This window comes from Eurosta solidaginis, chromosome 1 (assembly GCF_040869045.1).
Source record: "Eurosta solidaginis isolate ZX-2024a chromosome 1, ASM4086904v1, whole genome shotgun sequence".
Taxonomy (NCBI): Eukaryota; Metazoa; Arthropoda; class Insecta; order Diptera; family Tephritidae; genus Eurosta; species Eurosta solidaginis.
In genome coordinates this window covers 277,514,632-277,536,447 of record NC_090319.1, presented here as the reverse complement: position 1 = coordinate 277,536,447, position 21,816 = coordinate 277,514,632, and the positions used below count along the sequence as shown (strand labels likewise).

The 21,816-nt window shown below is 43.4% G+C and overlaps 2 protein-coding genes across 2 annotated transcripts in view; one reads left to right on the top strand and one right to left on the bottom strand.

The window, feature by feature from the left end:
* Positions 1-981: 981 nt before the first annotated feature.
* LOC137243231 (optic atrophy 3 protein homolog) lies at positions 982-2,654 on the bottom strand. The gene is made up of 4 exons (XM_067770667.1): positions 2,209-2,654; positions 1,962-2,130; positions 1,760-1,899; positions 982-1,694 (listed from the first exon to the last, which is right to left on the bottom strand). The coding sequence occupies exons 1-4, from the start codon at positions 2,348-2,350 to the stop codon at positions 1,612-1,614; spliced, it is 534 nt and encodes a 177-aa protein (XP_067626768.1). The 5' UTR covers positions 2,351-2,654; the 3' UTR covers positions 982-1,611.
* A 9,880-nt stretch (positions 2,655-12,534) lies between these two features.
* PolA2 (DNA polymerase alpha subunit B) overlaps positions 12,535-21,816 on the top strand; it is a 349,615-nt gene continuing 340,333 nt past the window's right edge. Inside the window, exons 1-2 of the mRNA XM_067760902.1 lie at positions 12,535-12,724; positions 12,838-13,238. Of these exons, the coding sequence (XP_067617003.1) occupies positions 12,655-12,724; positions 12,838-13,238 (471 nt within the window). The 5' untranslated portion in view covers positions 12,535-12,654. The remainder of the gene's footprint in view (positions 12,725-12,837; positions 13,239-21,816) is intronic.

Sequence of the window (21,816 nt, the reverse complement as noted above, 5' to 3'; positions counted from 1 at the left end):
GCGGGTGTTCAGTTCCATGATAACGACGTTGTCAGCAAATGCCAGTAACTGTACTCTCTTACAAAATTTTGTTCCAGAGCAGTTAAGCTCTGCAGCTTGTATTATTTTACAGCATCAAGTTAAAGAAATCGCCCTAGGTCACCCTGTCTGAAAGCTCGTTTAGTTTCGAACGGCTCACATAATTCCCTCACTATTCTGACTGAACAGCATTATTTTGCACAGCCGTAAAAGTTTTCCGGGAAACTAAGAGGTGATGTGTGTCACTTCTATTTTTGCGGGGATTTTCCAAGATTTGGCGCACGGTGAAAGCCTGGTCGATGGTAGATTCTGATCAGATGAACAGGTCTGAAGCCGCTCTGATAAGGTTCAAGCAGCCGACTCACAGCGGGCTTCAATCTTTCGCACAATACGCTTGACAGGGGCTTCATTCTGTATTGCGAACGATAGCTCAGACGAACGATTAGCCTCCAAACGATCTAGCAATGGTATTCTCTATCATTTTCGTTCGGCCTTTACGTTTCTTACTTTATGTCAAAGAGGTAGGCGAAAGTAACGGTCAGCTGATATGTTGCCATCGTTTAACATAGTACAAATACACTAGCAATTTGTTTTGCTATGAGGCCCAGGACCTTGGCTGGTTGGTTGCTGTGCTGCCCGGCTATAGAGCCGGGCCCAAGTAGCGCTCTAGGCGCCATTTTGATGCACTTTCTCTTGGAACCAATTATACTTTGGCTGATGTACCCTGCGTATTGTTTAACTTAAACCACTTGGTTAAAACAATAAACCTACTGATGTCCTTGATGCGGCAGTTTGACACCGCCATTAAGTCTGGAAACACATAGTTGCCTAGAGTTCGAGACCGAAAATTTGCGAGGGCTGGGCACTCGCAGAGGAAGTGAGTAACCTATTCCTCGGCACCCTCCTGTCTACAGCTCCTACACCTCTCATTGTAGGGGATACCCATTCTACTCGCGTGCGGGCCAAATGGCCAGTGCCTTGTAATAGTGGCCGTGATTCTGTATATTGCCTTCCTAGACCTATTTTGTAGATCATCGGTTCTTTTCTGGTTGTACTCTGGCCAGATTAGTTTGGTGATTCTACAGGTGTCCTTAGAGTACCAAACACGGATTGCTATCTTCCTAAGATAGGTGAGAATGTCTCTTTTAATTGATGTGAGTGGTCTATGCACCGCGACTGCTTCCGTGATGTCCCCGTACTAAAAAGGCTGATTTCGCGATAGTTGGCGCAGTTTGCAGTATCCGGTTAATACAACTCTTACTTCGTTATAATCGGATGGAGGGACACTAATTCATCATCGTCCATTGTGGGCTCGCGGTTATTAACACTAGGCAGTACGTCGCTCTCTCCATTTATGAAGGCAGAGAAGTGTTCCCTCCATAATCTAAGTACTCTCTGGGCACCGGCTCCGGGCCTAAAACTTTCCGTCTGTTGTCGAATTTTGTGGTAAAATTTACGGGCGATGTACCTGGTGGCTAGCAGCTTAATTTCCTCGCATTTCCGCCTTTTGATACCAACTGCCTATGAGTTACTACTATTAAAAAAAAAAATTGCTTTGCATCACATTTGAAGACGCCGGATACGTATATTTTTCTAAAGCTTGTGCTTAAACAGTTTATCATGCTTCTCCTGAAAATCCTTTCTTTTGATAACTTTCTCTAACTTGATTGGTTGGCCTAAAAGCAGATAAAAAGCTCAAGTACTTCAAATTTTTTTTATTTATGCCAAAACATCTACAAACCCAATTCCCCCAAGGCGCGTGTAATCTTTTGAATATAAGCCTTCTGTCTCTCTTGCCGAAACTCCAATACTCTTATCGCTTCGACTAAATCCTTGTGATGAACATTAACACCTTCTCTAAAATTTCTGTTTTTTGATTGTCTTAGGAATTGAATGAAGATTAGTGATAAGGTTTTTACTTTGAAAATTGCAGGCATACAAACCTTGTCGTTTCGATTACAACCGCTGTGGCTGCTATTAGAAATACAATAAAGTCACCCAATATTTCAGCGCCCAATTCAATAGCCTTGGCTTCATTAAGTGGTTCCACTTTGACAGGCCGTCTCAAATTCAGTAGTAACATTTTGACTGTGACGTCACACCAGTGATAAACTTTATTACAAAGATACCTCATATACATATGCAAGGTCATCAGTAAAGATCTTTTATTCCAGTAACTTTCTTACTTACACTGAGCTGGTGGAATGCAAATATAATTTCGAAAAAAATAGTTTCTTTTTGCTTGTATTTGTACGTAGTTGCCAAAAGGACGTGCTAACTGCCGCATTCCCAACAAGCTTAATTTCAAAATTGGCAGTACCATAAATACCATTTTGCACGGTAGAAATTTTCCATGATTTAAAAAACCTGTAAATATTTTACTTTTTTTTTGACAAGGTTTTGAAATATTTATTCTTGAATACTCGAAAGCAAAGACGAATTTTAAAATGTCTTTAACGAAGTTTTTATTTCTTAAAAATTTACGTTAATGGCTTTACAAATATTTTCTGTTCTCTACTCGACGGAGCTAAACGAGTTTCTACACAAGAATGTGGTAAATTTTTATTTGATTTAGGTTGAAATTAATTGAATGAATGAAATTCTATCGTTTCACACTTTCTGTAGAGAAAATTTTAATATTTTTTCCATTGCGGAAAATGTTAATAATGTCAGAAATGGTTTTACCTTGTATGTACTGCTATTATCATGCTCCATAGCATAGCTGGCGCGAAATTTATGGGCGAATCCCGGGATTCCCGAACCATTTTCACATCCCGAAGTCCCGGGACTTTCTTGGGATCTCCTATTGCAGGTTTAAAAACTTTAACTGATAAATGATGTTCTTTTTTTATATTTTTGCAAGACCTAAATTTAAATCAAAGGAAATTCTCTTTTTCGGTTGAAGTACAGCCTTCTTTAGACGTTACAATACAATAGACATTTTTCCTTCAGGTTAATCTCGTGGTATAAATTTAAAACTGATGTATAACAAACATGCTATCAAGAATTTCCCCAACTAGTGTGGAGTTTAAACGATTTTTCTCAATTTCCGGTTACATATTAACAAATTAAAATCTAGTCTTTAAGATGATATTTCATTTGCTTTGATGAGTATATTTTTCAAAATAAATAAGTATTTTGAATTGGCTAAACAAGACAAACTATTTATTTGTGTTTAAATTTTTTTATTCGTTTATAAAGTTTGTTTTGAAATATTTTTAAAACATTAGACGGAATAAATAGGAGAGTTCATTTACCGTCATTTTTTGTCATTTTTGGTTTGGAGCAAACCGGCCTCGGGACTGAGCCCCCTTCTGTTCTCAAATTCGTGTCCACACCAAAACTGACAAGGGATTACGGAAAATCGTTCCGAAATAATTTCAAGATTCAAGATTATCAAGATTCCAAGCTATTATTTTCGACGGATGCCACCCTCAATCACGTGGACGTTGTGAAAACATACGAGATAGAACATTTAATTTGTTTCGTCCTTCCTACAAATTGTCATCCTCCCAGCAGCTCCTTGCAGCAGGACTGCTCCATACTCTTACTCCGGGAAGGCATCGAATCCAATCCGGGTCCGTCTCCTGACCTCGGTCCTGAGAAATGGTTTTGCTGCATCTGCCGGAAATAAATCTTTTTAGGACGGTCATACTCTGTTCAGTATGTCTCGAAGGGATGGTTGCATCGGACAGGTTGTTCTGGGCTTGATCCCAAAACCCGACGTCCACGTAACTTTTATAAATCTTTTGTGGCTCCTTGCTGTTCACGCCCAAGGGCGTCCCGTAGTCTACGCCTAAGCGCCCCCCCCCCCCCCCCCCACTACCTTCCAGCAGCCCTGCTGCTCAGCAAGCCACAACAAGTACCCGCTGCTGCTCGCGCCCCACGGCGCCAACAACTCAAACAGCTGATACCACTCATAACTACTACTTTCGTAGTAGAGTTGGTAGCAATGATGAGCATCAGCCCCTGCCCCCGTCTTCTCCCCCTCTTTTCCGGCAGCAATCGTGCAGGTCAGGGAAACAGACTCTTAGTCCTTACCTCCGTTTGCCGTAGTAAAATAATCAACATACAAAAACAGAAACAAATTGAACGTACATAGGGTCAAAGCATATATTGTTTTTTCACACAATGCTGTAGAATTCAAATGACACGAAAAAAAGCCTTGTATTCAGGAAAATGTATTAGGAGCACAGAAATAAAATGTAGGTAATTCTGTATATAAAAATATGAAATCAAATTTCAAATGTCTGACAAATATTGGTTTGTATGTGCATACATATGTAGGGGCGTTTTATGAATGGGGGGCGGAGGAGGGTTGTGGCAGCTGGTGGCCCTTTCTGAATAGTGCGAGGATAGGTATATCTTAAAAACTTTCGCCTCATTTAAAATTTATTAATCTATGCATAAATTTCCGTACATATAAAATCTAATTCAATTAATAAAACAAATAAAATAATATGTGCATATCTAAGATTTTTATTTCCATAAAATACAAATCATGCCAAAACATATAGTCCTTAATGCTATATATAAAAACGACATATACATTTATATAAGTTCATTCCCCTTCATATAACCTCTGTTTTGATACAAGAAAGTAAGAAGATTTATATTTCTTCGCTATGGGATTTCCACCACAATATGGGATCGACATTGTGACCAACTTGTGGTTCTGCAATGTATAAATCCATTTGCGATTTAAGGTCTGTTCGGTTTATTTCGGACTCAAATAGGAAGTCAAGATCAGTATTTTTTTCTGTGGCCACCGTGTAATCCACAGAAGTTCCATCTTTTAAACTACTTCTAACAAAATCATGGACTTTCATTTTTGTTTCTGTGTTTTCATATTGCAAAATTTTGTATCTTGGATCTAAAAAAACGGATACAAAAGCAACTGAAATGTTACTGCTACCATTGTCCATATCAAATCGTTTCAAAAGAGATTTCTTAGCACTTTCTTTAAACACATTTTCGTTTGTGTGTTCATTAAGTGCAGGACACATATGATTTTCAATTAGGCGATTTATTAACGGACGGACCAAAGGCAATGTTACCGACTTTGCACTGCACAATACAGTTGTTCACTAGTGTTGCCATCCCACTCCATTCAGTTTCGCTTAACTCCAACTTAAGCGCGTCGAACGGTTTTGTGATGGTTATGTCCGCTAAAACTAAACATATAGTATTTCTGTTAAAAAGTAAACTTTCACACATATGAGGCTTAGAATTCCAACGAATTTCACATGACTGAACTAAGCAATTTTCCTTAATGTCAAGTTGTACTTGGCGTATTGAAAGCACAGACTTGGCTACATTTGATCGATGGAAGAATGATGCTATATTTTTTCCTTTTGTGCTGATATTGTATGATACCGCAGTTAATATTGTGACGAATATTAGCATCACTAAGGGATACTGTTACCTCTAAGCCGATGCTAAGCAGTCACTTAAATGTACACAAACAAATTCACATGCATATATCTGAGATACTCACAAAAGTATGCAATCATCAGTACTCACAATATACACGCGCATATGGCGATGCGAGAGGCTATAAACTACAGATACATACGCGACGCGTATATCTGGTAACTAAGTAGTAAATTCTAGAAGAAGAAACGCCTAGAAGTATGCGAACGAGACAACAGAGAGTATAAAAGGAGCGAAAGCTGTGTAAGAATCAATCAGTTTGTTTTAAACACGCTATAAGTTGCGAAGTGCAGTATAATTGTTAACTACTCTCAAAGTAGTCTAATAAAGACAATTGTGCAATACGGAATATTGGTGTGTTTTATTCTACAGTTTAGCGATACGAATGTAAGTAGAAGGTTGCAAATAGGAGGAATTTCACTAAATTCGTCAAAATATTATTTAGCTGACTACGCCCATGCTTGTATTATTAAAGGTATAGAATTTTCATGTTGCCATATTACACATAGTAAAAAATGAATTGTAGTATTTCGGGATCGACTTTTTATTTCAATTCAGGCTTTGAACCCAGGAATTTGGTGTGTTAAACGAACAACGCCACGCCACCTTAAAAAATAATATATCTTCCAAAAACTTATTGACGAATAATTCTTTATCTACGAATACTTTGACATATATTTGCAGTTTGCCAATAAATAACATTTTACTCATTGCAAAAAAGAGGTGTACAAATTTTCTCTTGGAGACAACAATTTATGATTAAGCTGCATTTACGGCCTTATTCCGAAGGTTACTAGAGTGTAACACCATTAATCTAATCTGATAGCAACATTCATTTAATCGGTTACGCAAATGACAAGGAACTTCTCGTATTCGGATTGCGGATAATAACACTACCAGGTGTGTTCGTCTTGTTAACACGCAAAATTACACGTATTTGCTAAATATTTGTTTAAACAAAATGACAAAAAAAAATGTATCCATTTTAGTGTGCAAAAATTTCTAAACAATATTAATAATTTCTAACATAAATTTAGTTCACATTTTCATTTTATTCTCACTTACGCATTGTTGTGAACTGATAACGATTTTCGGTTTCATAATATTCTGAAAACAGAGACTAGGCGGGTTAGGGGGTCAGAATATACCCGCGGTAGGTATGCCTGTCATAAGGGGCGATTAAAATACCAGATTCATGGGGTTGTGTAGCGCAACCCTTTCAGCTTGCCAGCGCAATATATAGCTTCTCCAAAGCCAATTGTCAACCTCACCTGTCCGTGGCGAATCCTGTTTCATTAATAGCCGAGGCTCTGGCGACCCCGTACTCCTCATGGCTGTAGGGGGTGGGAGGGCGGTATGACCAAGAAGGTCGCATGTGGTCATAACAAATCGTTCGCGAGATGATCGGGTTTGGTACCGAAACGTACTGGATGCATTGCTCTGTAAAAACTTTTTAACGCAATAAGTACCCCACACACCTTTTATGAACATGAACGAGTGCTGAGTTCTGAAATATTCGCAAGGGCAAATTACTTATTCTGAATTCTTCAAAACGTTCACGCACTGCTGTCAATTGAGTCCATTTCAAACAAAAAAGTACGAATAGCTTGTGAAATACATATGTATGTACATATATTAGCTGTTTTAAATTACTATTTAACGTATCATATAAATTGTTGCGAAAAGCGAAGTTATAACAAATATATTAGGCAAAAGAAAATACTCATGTTCACGTTCGCAAAGGGGTGTATGGAAGGATTTGGTAAAATAAAAATACATTCCTAAAAGGCTCAAACACCTCATGTCTTTCAAAATTTCCTTTCCAACGTACTTTGCCACAGATTGACACACGCTCATACAGGTTTGAAATGCCTTTATGTTACATATTTCTGGGCCAAAAGAGCAAGTGTTAGAGTTCCTAAACCTTTATAACAGCTAACTTATACTAATAGACATATGTTTTGCATTTTGCAAATGCTGACCCATGGCTTGTTTTGCTTGCTTTAATTATATATTTATATTTAGTGGAAAAAATCTATCAAAAAAGTATTTACATATGTTAAAACTTTCTTTCTGGTAACAATATTTTTGAAAATATAAATTTTGGTTGAAGCAAAATCCAAATGTTGCCTACATGACATTTATTTAAAAGTTTTTTTCATATCCACTTACAAGAAATTTTGTGCTCCTGATACCTATAAAAGAAGATTTAATATAAACGGGTAAATATCGTGACAAAAATATGGTTGACCATCATCAACCATGCCAATATGGAAAATACAGTATGGAGCGCAAAATTTCTAGAAAGTGATTGTGAAAAAATTTCAAATGAAATATTCGGTTAATGGTAACCGATTATGTGTCAAAAGTCGACTAGTCGCAGCAAAGCGAGTAGTCGGTTAATCGCTGCTAGACAGTTAACCGAATATCTCTAGTCGGTTAAAAACCGTACAAACGGTTACAACCGGTTAGTCGGTTAACCGACTAGTCCAATAAGTTGACTTTTTTCAAGAGCCGTAGTAGTCACCCGTCACTTACCCCCATAGTGGCGGCGTCTCCCCTTATGCACTTCAGAATTCTGCAGTTAAACTGTAATGGACTAACTGGGATGATTACGGAGATATTCTATTTCATGAAGCGGCACAACATCCGCATTGCTGCCATTCAAGAGACTAAACTCACAGCAAGATCTGCATTGCAGACCTGGAAATGGAGGCGGCCTCGCGTTTATCATACACCACTCTGTGCAATATTATATATTTGATCCTGGCATCGACCGCAGGGACAATGTCTTAGAACGTCAAGGCCTATCTGTCCGGTCAGGCGATGCAAACCTAGAAATCATCAACATCTACATCCCTCCTGCCACCTGTTGCCCCAGTGGATACCGCCCTAATATCAGGGCCTTACTCACTGGCAACAATCGCATTATCTTAGGCGATTTCAATGCCCATCATGATCTATGGCATTCAAACTTGCGGGCGGACAGTAGGGGTGAGATGTTGGCGGATCAAATAGAAGAAACGAAGTTCTGCACAATAAACGGAGACGCCCCCACACGTATGGTAGGAAGCTGTCACAGCTCGCCAGATATCTCAATCGTGAGCGCAGATCTCGTAAACTGCGTCAAGTGGCAGCCGATGGTAACATTGGCATCCGACCACCTGCCCATACTTATTTCGCTCGAGCGTACCGCCGACTTCATCGTCACTGAAAAACGCACTTTCATAAACTTCAAAAAAGGAAAGTGGGAGGAATATAAATTCTTTACAGACAACCGCTTTGCTGCCCTCCCTATCCCGACTGATGCCCGCCAAGGGGAGCGTGCCTTCCGTAAGGTCATTGAATCCGTCGGATGCGAAAAAATGCGCGAGCGCTTTCTGCCGACAATATATAATGCATCCTACGGTCGACAAAGATAGACGGAGAGCCAATAGACACGCACATAAACACAAATTCAGCGCGTCACCAATCACCATCACCTCTAAAGAGGTTGAGGACGCCATTGGTCGTGCTAAACCATCCAAAGCAGTGGGCCCAGACGGCATAGCCATGCCGATGCTTAAAAGCCTAGGGAAAGAGGGTTTAAAATATTTAGCGCCTGTCTTCAACCTGTCTCTTTCCACCTTTGTCATACCCGAGAAATGGAAAATGGCCAAGGTGGTCCCGCTACTAAAGCCTGGGAAACCAGCTAGCATAGGTGAGTCGTATCGTCCGAAATCTCTCCTATCGCCAGTGGCAAAGACGCTTGAAGCCATTTTGCTCCCTTATTTCCAAGCAAATTTGCAGCTATCCCCACATCAGCATGGCTTCAGAAAACTCCATAGCACTACCACCGCGCTAAATGCCATTAGCACCCAGATAAATTGCGGTCAACCATGGCTCGTTACTGCAAGACCTGGAAGGGTCTACCCTTCCCCCATGTCTTAAAAGGTGGACCGCAAATTATCTGGGTGGTCGGCAGGCATCGGTGCAATTTAGAAACGAACATCAAAACCAAGGAGAATTAAACAAGGGGTGCCACAGGGTGGTGCCCTATCCCCACTTTTGTTTAATTTCTACATATTTAAGCTACCTTCACCACCGGAAGGAGTCACAATCGTTTCCTACGCCGATGACTGCACAATAATGGCCACAGGCCCAGGCCCGAAGATCGATGCGCTATGCAATAAAATAAACGGCTACCTCCCTGATCTCTCCAGTTTTTTCGCCACGCGAAACCTGGAAGAAACTACAGGCCTGCCAAAATACTGCTCTCAGAATCGCCATGGGCTGTCTTCTTATGTCCCCAGAACACCATCTGCATAATGAGGCGAGAATACTCCCCATCAGGGAGAGAAATGAGATGCTGACCAAACAGTTCCTGTTGCATACCCAGAAACCTGGGCATCCCAACAGACATCTGATTGATGAACCAGCACCGCCTAGGAGCTTAAGGAGTCATCTCCGTAAGCATTTTGAGGAAATACGGCACCTGAGAACCCAGCCGTATGAAGTGAAAAAACAAAAGCAGGTCCTTGGTGAACTCCATAAACAGGCGTCGGACCTTTATGCCGGGAATTGCCCGGTGAATCCAGTACTTAAAGAAAATTATCCACAACTCGCGGAAGAGGAACGCATACTCCCCAGGGAAACGCGTGTCACTCTTGCTCAACTTCGTTCTGGATACTGTAACAGGTTAAACTCTTACCTATCCAGAATCAACCCCGACATACAAAATGTATGCCCCGCTTGCAATGTGTCCCCACATGACAGCAACCATCTCTTTAATTGTAATGTGGAACCAACGCCTGTTGAAACGGCAAGTTTCCTTGGACTCCCGTTAGAGGATATTGATGACAATTTGTGATCGGTCGCGGCTATTATGTGGGGCGAGCATTGCTATAACAACAACAACAACAGGTAGAACTGGCCGACCAGACAATAGAAAGCCGCCGTAACAGTGAACATCCACTGGTCACAAAACCGATTGAAATAGAAAAGGTTCAACAATATGAAAGTGGATTGAGGGCGATGTTCCAGAGATGGAAGACCTGATTCTAAGGGTCGATTTCACCATTCTCGATTAACGCTAACTGCGACCTTATTTGACAGAAATCGTACGGCGATCTTTCGAATTAGCGGCAGTTAGCCTTACCTGGGCTGTATCGTCACTTACAATCCCACATTGAAAACTATTTTCACTCCATCGATAAATTTGGGACTATTAAACTATTAGAAAAATAATGACATCATTTGGATCTATTTATTAAAAAAAATTGTTTTCAGTCACGGATCGTAGACCCTAGCGGGTTAGAGAATACACACCCGGCGGGTATGCCTGTCATAAGAGGCGACTAAATTATCAAACTGACTCGACTGTTGTGTAGCGCAACCCTTTGTTAACGAACCTAATAGACCAGTGGGGTATTTGATCAATCTATGATGCCCACTGAATAGTATACATACTCCCAAACCAATCTGCAACGGCAACGGAGCTAACCGCGCGCATCTAAAGTTGTATAAAAATTGTATGCAGATCGATCAAAAAGCAATATACGTTTCTAACCTAAATACATGTTCACTTGTTTAGTCTTAATCAAATCTAGTTACATTTTCTTTTAGGACAGGTAAATGTGGTTTTAATTCGTATGTTCGATTTTGTATACGGCATGTTTTAACAGAGTTATTCTACTTGTAATACTACTACTTTTCAATACTAAATTTCTTAAAAACCTTGCAAACAAAAAGATATATGTTTTTTTCATAGCATATCATGTCAGTAATTTTTTGGCAATACATAAACTTGTGTTTGTTTTAAAGTTTAATTACAAAAACGGCTGCGCATACCCGCGACTTTTTGAGTGGTGATCAATTTTGTAAGAGACTGATACCCCTATTGGCAAAAGGTGGCAACCTTGTGAAAACATCCTCAGTGGCAACACCTAGGTGAAAATTCTTAGAATGTAATACTATATCGATGTACCAAATTTGATTCAAATCGTTTAAGCCTTTTCGAGATGGTAGTGAATATACAAAGAAATATAAAAAAGTTGAGGTGGGAACCCTAAGTGGCAACCCTATTTAAAACTGTCAATAGAAATGCGGAGTAAAATACCTTTCGTTTGATACCCATATTGACATACATATCTCATGTAATGCCAAAAAATGACCCGGGTCCCTCCGAAACCGGGGGCTCGATCTATAGTAATTCTGCGCGGATCACCGTGAATTTACTGTCAAATATTTCCTTTCATAACAATGAAGTGGGACAGCCAGGGATTCAAGGGGTTGTGTAGCGCAATATATACCTTCTCCAACCCAATTGTCAACCTCACCTTCGAGCGGCGAATCCCGTTTCACTAACAGACGAGGCTCTGGCGACCCCAAGCTCCTCATGGAACTTGGGGTTGGGGAGGGAGGTATGGCCTGAAGGTTCAATGTGGCCATATAAATCGTTCCCGAGATGGTCGGGCCAGCACCTTAATGGTGCTGTGTTACCGGAGCGTATCGGATCTGTATCCGACAAAGGACCATCACATCGATAACACTCCCCAAAGCCTTCGGGGAGTAACCTAATCGCTACAACAACAACGCTACACAGCAACAACAACAGCTACTTTTTTAACAGAAATAACTCCTATTTTAGTTGTGGCCAGCTAGATTGATCAAATACCCTACTGTGCGTCGGTGAGTGTCTTTATCGCTAACACAGCAACAGCATGAACAGATCGTATAACACGATGCGGCCTTTGAAGATCATGAAAATCGCTCTACGAAAGTGCCGGAACAATTTTCAGCAAAAAAGAAACGAATGTAAAAACTATAACCTCATAAGTAGATAAGCTGATGACCAGCGCCACGTGTTCTGTTGCTGCCAAACGATGGAGGAATGAAGCAAGAAGCGCCGTGTGGACTGAGTACGCCGCGGACAAAGTAGTAAGCTATTTCGCCAAAATTAAGTGTTGCGTTGTGTGAACAGGCTTTTATATGTGTACTATCTTTGCATCGAACTGTACAATCAACACTACCTTCTCTATCACTCCACAGATGTCGTCATAAACACTCAACAGCTGTCAATTTTGGCGCGAAATCATTGCATATTTTGACAATTGAAATAAACAAAACATTAAAACGATCTCTTCAACAATATTTTGCAACAGCAAAATTTCTTAGTAATTTTATTTTTGTTAAAGTAAAAGGCAAGCATAAATAATTGAATATATGGATGTAGAATTAAAAGCACAATTTGACGAAATGGGTGTCGAAGTTACCGAAGATGTTATCACGAAATGTAAGTAACTCAGCTCCAAATAACTGCAAAGGCGCTTTGTAAATTTAAAGGTGTTCGTTTTTTCATACTTTTACTGATTTATTTCTTATATTTTTACCTTCTTTGTCCATTAGCTTTAGAGCTATGTGTTAATTATCGCATTGATGACGCTGCTGAATTTGTTGAGCAATGGTTGGCATTTAGTATTACCAATTTGAATGGTGCCGAACCTACAGTGGAAACATTAGCTGAGTTTGAACGCAAATTGTTTCACTCAAAGCGTGACAAAGAGTTGGCACAAGCACAACGTAAACGTGTCAGTTATGCTACGCCAAGCGCAAATAAACTATACAACCCCAAAGCAGTGGTCACGGATACAAACCCACTAGCTATTTATGGTGTGGAAGATAGTGCGGTAATTGATGATTATGATGTTGGTGGTGGTGGTAGTGGTATCGGTGCTCGTAATGATGGTGGCGATGATGAGGAAGAGATGTTGGGCTCGTATAATGTTTGTCATACACCAAAACCTAAGGTAAGTAGTTGTTACACAGATTTCTTGTATCTATGAGTATACGTATTGGTTGGGTTTAGACGATTCAATCTCCTAGGTAATTACTAAAGCTAGACTTTGATTGGACTACGAAAAAGCAATTTAAAACTAATAACATGAATTTATTACAAATTATTTTATTAATATGTCATCAACTTCGTTTTAGTTTAATCTCATAAACCACACACAGATAAATATTTTTCCTATTTGTACATCATTGACCTGATTTTGAATGCCGCACAATATAATCAAAATAAATGTGTGAATTTTCTCTTTATTACCAAACATGCGCAAACCATGCTCGCTTTTCACTCCAAGACTCCTGCTGCTTTTTGAAAATACACAAAGCAACAATGCAAATGTTTTGTTGCACATTTATATAATTTAAATCCTACATATAAACCGTAACGATCCGTGGGAACCTTTGTATTTGCATTTCACAACCAAATTTGACCAATAAGCTCCAGGCTAACAAGTCGACAACTTTATTGTGACGTTAATAACTGCAACTAACGTTTTAGTGCTAAAGGTGTTCTACAGCTCCATTGTACATGTCGACTTGTTGTTGTTGTTGTAGCAATGCTCGCCCCATCTAATAGCCGCGACCGATCACAAATTGTTATCAATATCCTCTAACGGGAGTCCAAGGAAACTTGCCGTTTCAACAGGGGTGGACCATAAGGAAAGGGGTGTTAGAGGCGTTGGTTCCACATTACAATTGAAGAGATGGTTGGTGTCATGTGGGGACACATTGCAAGCGGGGCATACATTTTGTATGTCGGTGTTGATTCTGGATAGGTAAGAGTTTAACCTGTTACAGTATCCAGAACGAAGTTGAGCAAGTGTGACCGCGTTTCCCTGGGGAGTATGCGTTCCTCTTCCGCAAGTTTTGGATAATTTTCGTTAAGTACTGGATTCACCGGGCAATTCCCGGCATAAAGGTCCGACGCCTGTTTATGGAGTTCACCAAGGACCTGATTGTGTTGTTTCACTTCATACGGCTGGGTTCTCAGGTGCCGTATATCCTCAAAATGCTTACGGAGATGACTCCTTAAGCCCCTAGGTGGAGCTGGTTCATCAATCAGATGTCTGTTGGGATGCCCAGGTTTCTGGGTATTCAACAGGAACTGTTTGGTCAGCATCTCATTTCTCTCCCTGATGGGGAGTATTCTCGCCTCATTATGCAGATGGTGTTCTGGGGACATAAGAAGACAGCCCGTGGCGATTCTGAGAGCAGTATTTTGGCAGGCCTGTAGTTTCTTCCAGTGGGTGATTTTTAGGCTTGGCGACCATATGGGTGACGCCTAGCACGTAATCGGCTGGCTAATTTTTTTGTATGTAGTCATGAGCGTTTCTTTATCTTCTCCCCAAGTACTGCCAGCGAGGGATTTGAGGATTTTGTTACGGCTCTGAATTCTGGGAACAATTGCGGCTGCGTGCTCACCAAAATGTAGATCCTGATCAAACGCCACACCCAAGATTTTGGGGTGTAGGACAGTCGGTAGCGTAGTGCCATCGACGTGGATGTTCAAAATGGTCGACATTTGGGGCGTCCATGTTGTAAATAAGGTCGCGGAAGATTTAGTCGGTGATAATGCCAGGTTTCGCGAGGCGAAAAAACTGGAGAGATCAGGGAGGTAGCCGTTTATTTTATTGCATAGCGCATCGATCTTTGGGCCTGGGCCTGTGGCCATTATTGTGCAGTCATCGGCGTAGGAAACGATTGTGACTCCTTCCGGTGGTGAAGGTAGCTTAGATATGTAGAAATTAAACAAAAGTGGGGATAGGACACCACCCTGTGGCACCCCTTGTTTAATTCTCCTTGGTTTTGATGTTTCGTTTCTAAATTGCACCGATGCCTGCCGACCACCCAGATAATTTGCGGTCCACCTTTTAAGACATGGGGGAAGGGTAGACCCTTCCAGGTCCTGCAGTAACGAGCCATGGTTGACCGTATCAAAAGCTTTTGATAGGTCTAGCGCTACGAGTACTGTTCTATGGTGGGGGTATTGATTTAAACCGCAATTTATCTGGGTGCTAATGGCATTTAGCGCGGTGGTAGTGCTATGGAGTTTTCTGAAGCCATGGTGATGAGGGGCTAGCTGCAAATTTGCTTGGAAATAAGGGAGCAAAATGGCTTCAATCGTCTTTGCCACTGGCGATAGGAGAGAAATCGGACGATACGACTCACCTATGTTAGCTGGTCTCCCAGGCTTTAGTAGCGGGACCACCTTGGCCATTTTCCATTTCTCAGGTATGACAAAGGTGGAAAGAGACAGATTGAAGACATGCGCTAAATATTTGAAACCCTCTTTCCCTAGGCTTTTAAGCATCGGCATGGCTATGCCGTCTGGGCCCACTGCTTTGGATGGTTTAGCACGACCAATGGCGTCCTCAACCTCTTTAGCGGTGATGGTGATTGGTGACGCGCTGAATTTGTGTTTATGTGCGTGTCTATTGGCTCTCCGTCTATCTTTGTCGACCGTAGGATGCATTATATATTGTCGGCAGAAAGCGCTCGCGCATTTTTTCGCGTCCGACAGCACTTTGTCGCCAAAGGCGATGGAAACTTTGTCTTTCTGCTTAGTCGGATTCGATAGGGACTTTACGGTGGACCAAAGTTTACCCACACCGGTAGAGAGGTTACAACCTCTTAGGTGCTCCTCCCATTTCGCCCGCTTGTGTTCATCCACAAGTAATCTGATGCGTTGTTTTATATCCCTTATTTGGGGGTCGCCTGGATCAAGCTGTCTTATAAGGTCACGTTCTCTCGCTAAGTTTGCGGCCTCCGCCGGGAAGTGGGCCGGATTTCGGGAATTCTCCCGGCGGGAATGAAATGTGCCGAGGCGGATTTAATCACCTTACGGAAGGCACGCTCCCCTTGGCGGGCATCAGTCGGGATAGGGAGGGCAGCAAAGCGGCTGTCTGTGAAGGATTTATATTCTTCCCACTTTCCTTTTTTGAAGTTTATGAAAGTGCGTTTTTCAGTGACGATGAAGTCGGCGGTACGCTCAAGCGAAATAAGTATGGGCAGGTGGTCGGATGCCAATGTTACCATCGGCTGCCAGTTGACGCAGTTTACGAGTTCTGCTCTCACGATTGAGATATCTGGCGAGCTGTGACAGCTTCCTACCATACGTGTGGGGGCGTCTCCGTTTATTGTGCAGAACGTCGTTTCTTCTATTTGACCCGCTACATCTCACCCCTACTGTCCGCCCGCAAGTTTGAATGCCATAGATCATGATGGGCATTGAAATCGCCTAAGATAATGCGATTGTTGCCAGTGAGTAAGGCCCTGATATTAGGGCGGTATCCACTGGGGCAACAGGTGGCAGGAGGGATGTAGATGTTGATGATTTCTAGGTTTGCATCGCCTGACCGGACAGATAGGCCTTGACGTTCTAAGACACTGTCCCTGCGGTCGATGCCAGGATCAAATATATAATATTGCACAGAGTGGTGTATGATAAACGCGAGACCGCCTCCATTTCCGCTCTCGCGGTCTTTCCTGTGGACATTATACCCAGAGCATGTCTGCAATGCAGATCTTGCTGTGAGTTTAGTCTCTTGAATCGCAGCAATGCGGATGTTGTGCCGCTTCATGAAATCGACTATCTCCGTAATCTTCCCAGTTAGTCCATTACAGTTTAACTGCAGAATTCTGAAGTGCATAAGGGGAGCCGTCGCCACTCTGGGGGTAAGTGACGGGTGACTACGCCTGGGTTGTGGAAGGCCAGGACGCAATTGCTGTTGTGGCCCTGGGACTAGGCGTCCTTGGGCAAGCATTGGGGTACCCGGTTGATTTGGGTTTGCGACCTGACGCGATGAAACATGGCGCGATGAAACCCGTCGGGAGGTTGCCGTCGCGGAGACCAGAACATCTAGGAAAGTGGCACCACCCAAGGCAGGAGCTGCATTGGGCGGATGTCGCAAACCTATATATTCTGTGCTGGCAGACGGTGCAAACGGAGGTAGGGACTAAGAGTCTGTTTCCCTGACCTGCACGATTGCTGCCGGAAAAGAGGTGGGGAGAAGACGGGGGCAGGGGCTGATGCTCAGCATTGCTACTAACTCTACTACGAAGGTAGTAGTTATGAGTGGTTCAGCTGTTTGAGTTGTTGGCGCCGTGGGGCGCGAGCAGCAGCGGGTACTTGTTGTGGCTTGCTGAGCAGCGGGGCTGCTGGAAGGTAGGGGGGGGGGGGCGCTTAGGCGTAGACTACGGGACGCCCTTGGGCGTGAACAGCAAGGAGTCGGTTCTATGTACCGGAGCGACTCGGGATTTTTCCCGACCAAGGACTGTTATTTCAGTGTGACTCCATTTAATTTGTTTCGTCCCTCCCACAAATTGTCATCCTCCCAGCAGCTCCTTGCCACTTTCCTAGATGTTCTGGTCTCCGCGACGGCAACCCCTCGACGGATTTCATCGCGCCATGTTGCCAGGTCGCAAACCCAAATCATCCGGGTACCCCAATGCTTGCCCAAGGGCGCCCAGTCCCAAGGCCACAGCAGCAATTGCGTCCTGGCCTTCCACAACCTAGGCGTAGTCACCCCTCACTTACCCCTAGAGTGGCGGCGTCACCCCTCATGCACTTCAGAATTCTGCAGTTCAACTGTAATGGACTAACTGGGAAGATTACGGAGATAGTCGATTTCATGAAGCGGCACAACATCCGCATTGCTGCGATTCAAGAGACTAAACTCACAGCAAGATCTGCATTGCAGACCTGCTCTGGTTATAATGTCCACAGGAAAGACCGCGAGAGCGGAAATGGAGGCGGCCTCGCGTTTATTATACACCACTCTGTGCAATATCATATATTTGATCCTGGCATCGACCGCAGTGACAATGTCTTAGAACGCCAAGGCCTATCTGTCCGGTCAGGCGATGCAAACCTAGAAATCATCAACATCTACATCCCTCCTGTCACCTGTTGCCCCAGTGGATACCACCCTAATATCGAGGCCTTACTCACTGGCAACAATCGCATCATCTTAGGCGATTTCAATGCCCATCACGACCTATGGCATTCAAACTTGCGGGCGGACAGTAGGGGTGAGATGTTGGCGGATCAAATAGACGAAACGACGTTCTGCACAATAAACGGAGACGCCCCCACACGTATGGTAGGAAGCTGTCATAGCTCGCCAGATATCTCAATCGTGAGCGCAGAACTCGTAAACTGCGTCAGCTGGCAGCCGATGGTAACATTGGCATCCGACCACCTGCTCATACTTATTTCGTTCGAGCGTACCGCCAACTTCATCGTCACCGAAAAACGCACTTTCATAAACTTCAAAAAAGGAAAGTGGGAAGAATATAAATCTGCAACAGACAGCAGCTTTGCTGCCCTCCCTATTCCGACTGATGCCCGCCAAGGGGAGCGTGCCTTCCGTAAGGTCATTGAATCCGCCTCGGCACATTTCATTCCCGCCGGGAGAATTCCCGAAATCCGGCCCCACTTCCCGGCGGAGGCCGCGAGCTTAGCGAGGGAACGCGACCTTATAACACAGCTTGATCCAGGCGACCCCCAAATAAGGGATATAAACCAACGCATCAGATTGCTTGTGGACGAACACAAGCGGGCGAAATGGGAAGAGCACCTAAGAGGTTGTAACCTCTCTACCGGTGTAGGTAAACTTTGGTCCACCGTAAAGTCCCTATCGAATCCGACTAAGCACAAAGACAAAGTTTCCATCGCCTTTGGCGATAAGGTGCTGTCGGATGCGAAAAAATGCGCGAGCGCTTTCTGCCGACAATATATAATGCATCCTACGGTCGACAAAGATAGACGGAGAGCCAGTAGACACGCACATAAACACAAACTCAGCGCGTCACCAATTACCATCACCGCTAGAGAGGTTGAGGACGCCATTGGTCGCGCTAAACCATCCAAAGCAGTGGGCCCAGACGGCATAGCCATGCCGATGCTTAAAAACCTAGGGAAAGAGGGTTTCAAATATTTAGCGCATGTCTTCAACCTGTCTCTTTCCACCTTTGTCATACCCGAGAAATGGAAAATGGCCACGGTGGTCCCGCTACTAAAGCCTGGGAAACCAGCTAACGTAGGTGAGTCATATCGTTCGATATCTCTCCTATCGCCAGTGGCAAAGACGTTTGAAGCCATTTTGCTCCCTTATTTCCAAGCACATTTGCAGCTAGCCCCTCATCAGCATGGCTTCAGAAAACTCCATAGCACTACCTCCGCGCTAAATATCATTAGCACCCAGATAAATTGCGGTTTGAATCAATATCCCCACCATAGAACAGTACTCGTAGCGTTAGACCTATCAAAAGCTTTTGATACGGTCAACCATGGCTCGTTACTGCAAGACCTGGAAGGGTCCACCCTTCCCCCATGTCTTAAAAGGTGGACCGCAAATTATCTGGGTGGTCGGCAGGCATCGGTGCAATTCAGAAACGAAACATCAAAACAAAGGAGAATTAAACAAGGGGTGCCACAGGGTGGTGTCCTATCCCCGCTTTTGTTTAATTTCTACATATCTAAGCTACCTTCACCACCGGAAGGAGTCACAATCGTTTCCTACGCCGATGACTGCACAATAATGGCCACAGGCCCAGGCCCAAAGATCGATGAGCTATGCAATAAAATAAACGGCTATCTCCCTGATCTCTCCAGTTTTTTCGCCTCGCGAAACCTGGCATTGTCACCGACTAAATCTTCCGCGACCTTATTTACAACATGGACGCCCCAAATGTCGACCATATTGAACATCCACGTCGATGGCACTACGCTACCGACTGTCCTACACCCCAAAATCTTGGGTGTGACGTTTGATCAGGATCTACATTTTGGTGCGCACGCAACCGCAATTGTTCCAAGAATTCAGAGCCGTAATAAAATCCTCAAATCCCTTGCTGGCAGTACCTGGAGAAAAGATAAAGAAACGCTCTTGACCACATACAAAGCCATTAGCCAGCCGATTACGTGCTACGCGTCACCCATATGGTCGCCAAGCCTAAAAAGCACCCACTGGAAGAAACTACAGGCCTGCCAAAATACTTCTCTCAGAATCGCCACGGGCTGTCTTCTTATGTCCCCAGAACACCATCTGCATAATGAGGCGAGAATACTCCCCATCAGGGAGAGAAATGAGATGCTGACCAAACAGTTTCTGTTGAATACCCAGAAACCTGGGCATCCCAACAGACATCTGATTGACGAACCAGCACCGCCTAGGGGCCTAAGGAGTCATCTCCGTAAGCATTTTGAGGAAATACGGCACCTGAGAACCCAGCCGTATGAAGCGGAGAAACATAAGCAGGTCCTTGGTGAACTCCATAGACAGGCGTCGGACCTTTATGTCGGGAATTGCCCGGTGAATCCAGTACTTGAAGAAAAATATCCAGAATTCGCAGAAGAGGAACGCATACTCCCCAGGGAAACGCGTGTCACTCTTGCTCAACTTCGTTCTGGATACTGTAACAGGTTAAACTCTTACCTATCCAGAATCAACCCCGACATACAAAATGTATGCCCTGCTTGCAATGTGTCCCCACATGACACCAACCATCTCTTTAATTGTAATGTGGAACCAACGCCTCTAACACCCCTTTCCTTATGGGCCACCCCTGTTGAAACGGCAAGTTTCCTTGGACTCCCGTTAGAGGATATTGATGACAATTTGTGATCGGTCGCGGCTATTAGATGGGGCGAGCATTGCTACAACAACAACAACAACAACAAAAGATTTATAAAAGTTACGTGGACGTCGGGTTTTGGGATCAAGCCCAGAACAACCTGTCCGATGCAACCATCCCTTGCACGAGACACACTGAACAGAGTATGACCGTCCTAAAAAGATTCTTTTCCGGCAGATGCAGCAAAACCAATTCTCAGGACCGGGGTCAGGAGCCGGACCCGGATTGGATTCGATGCCTTCCCGGAGTAAGAGAATATGGAGCAGTCCTGCTGCAAGGAGCTGCTGGGAGGATGACAATTTGTGGGAGGGACGAAACAAATTAGATGGGGTCACACTGAAATGACAGTCCTTGGTCGGGAAAAATCCCGAGTCGCTCCGGTACATAGAACCGACTGCCTTGGGAAGCGTGGGGGGTACGCTCATAGCTACTTATAAAGTAATTGGTCAGCCTCTTGTGTGCTCCGCTACTCCGATATGGTCGCCGAATTTAAAAAGAAACACACACCAGAGGAAGCTGCAAGCCTGTAAAACAACGCGGTCAGAACTACTAAGAGGTGCCTTCTTATGTCGCCATAATATCTACACGGTGAGATGTGAGTACTCCCCATAAAGAAGATAAACGAAATGCTGAATAAACAATTTCTCTTAAATACTCAGAAATCTGTGCGTTCGAATAGACCTCTCATTGAAGAGATCCCGCCTCCCACGGAAACAGAAAGTCATTATGACGATATCCGGTACACTACCGTTTGAACCAGATGAGTATAGACAGGTCCTCTGCCTTATCCACGAAGGGTCGGCAACGTCTTACGCCGATAAATGCCTCGCGAACCCTGGTTTAAGAGTTCAATATCAAAAACTCGCAGTTTAGGAAAGCAGGTTCCCCAGGGAAACGCGC

Excerpts from the sequence above, each read along its gene's own strand:
- LOC137243231 (XM_067770667.1), bottom strand. The coding sequence starts at position 2,350 with ATGGTATTTATGGTACTGCCAATTTTGAAATTAAGCTTGTTGGGAATG. Across the intron at positions 2,131-2,208 it reads TTGCATTCCACCAGCTCAGT|TTTATCACTGGTGTGACGTC; the intron begins GTAAGTAAGAAA and ends TTTGTAATAAAG. Across the intron at positions 1,900-1,961 it reads GTTGTAATCGAAACGACAAG|ACAATCAAAAAACAGAAATT; the intron begins GTTTGTATGCCT and ends TCAATTCCTAAG.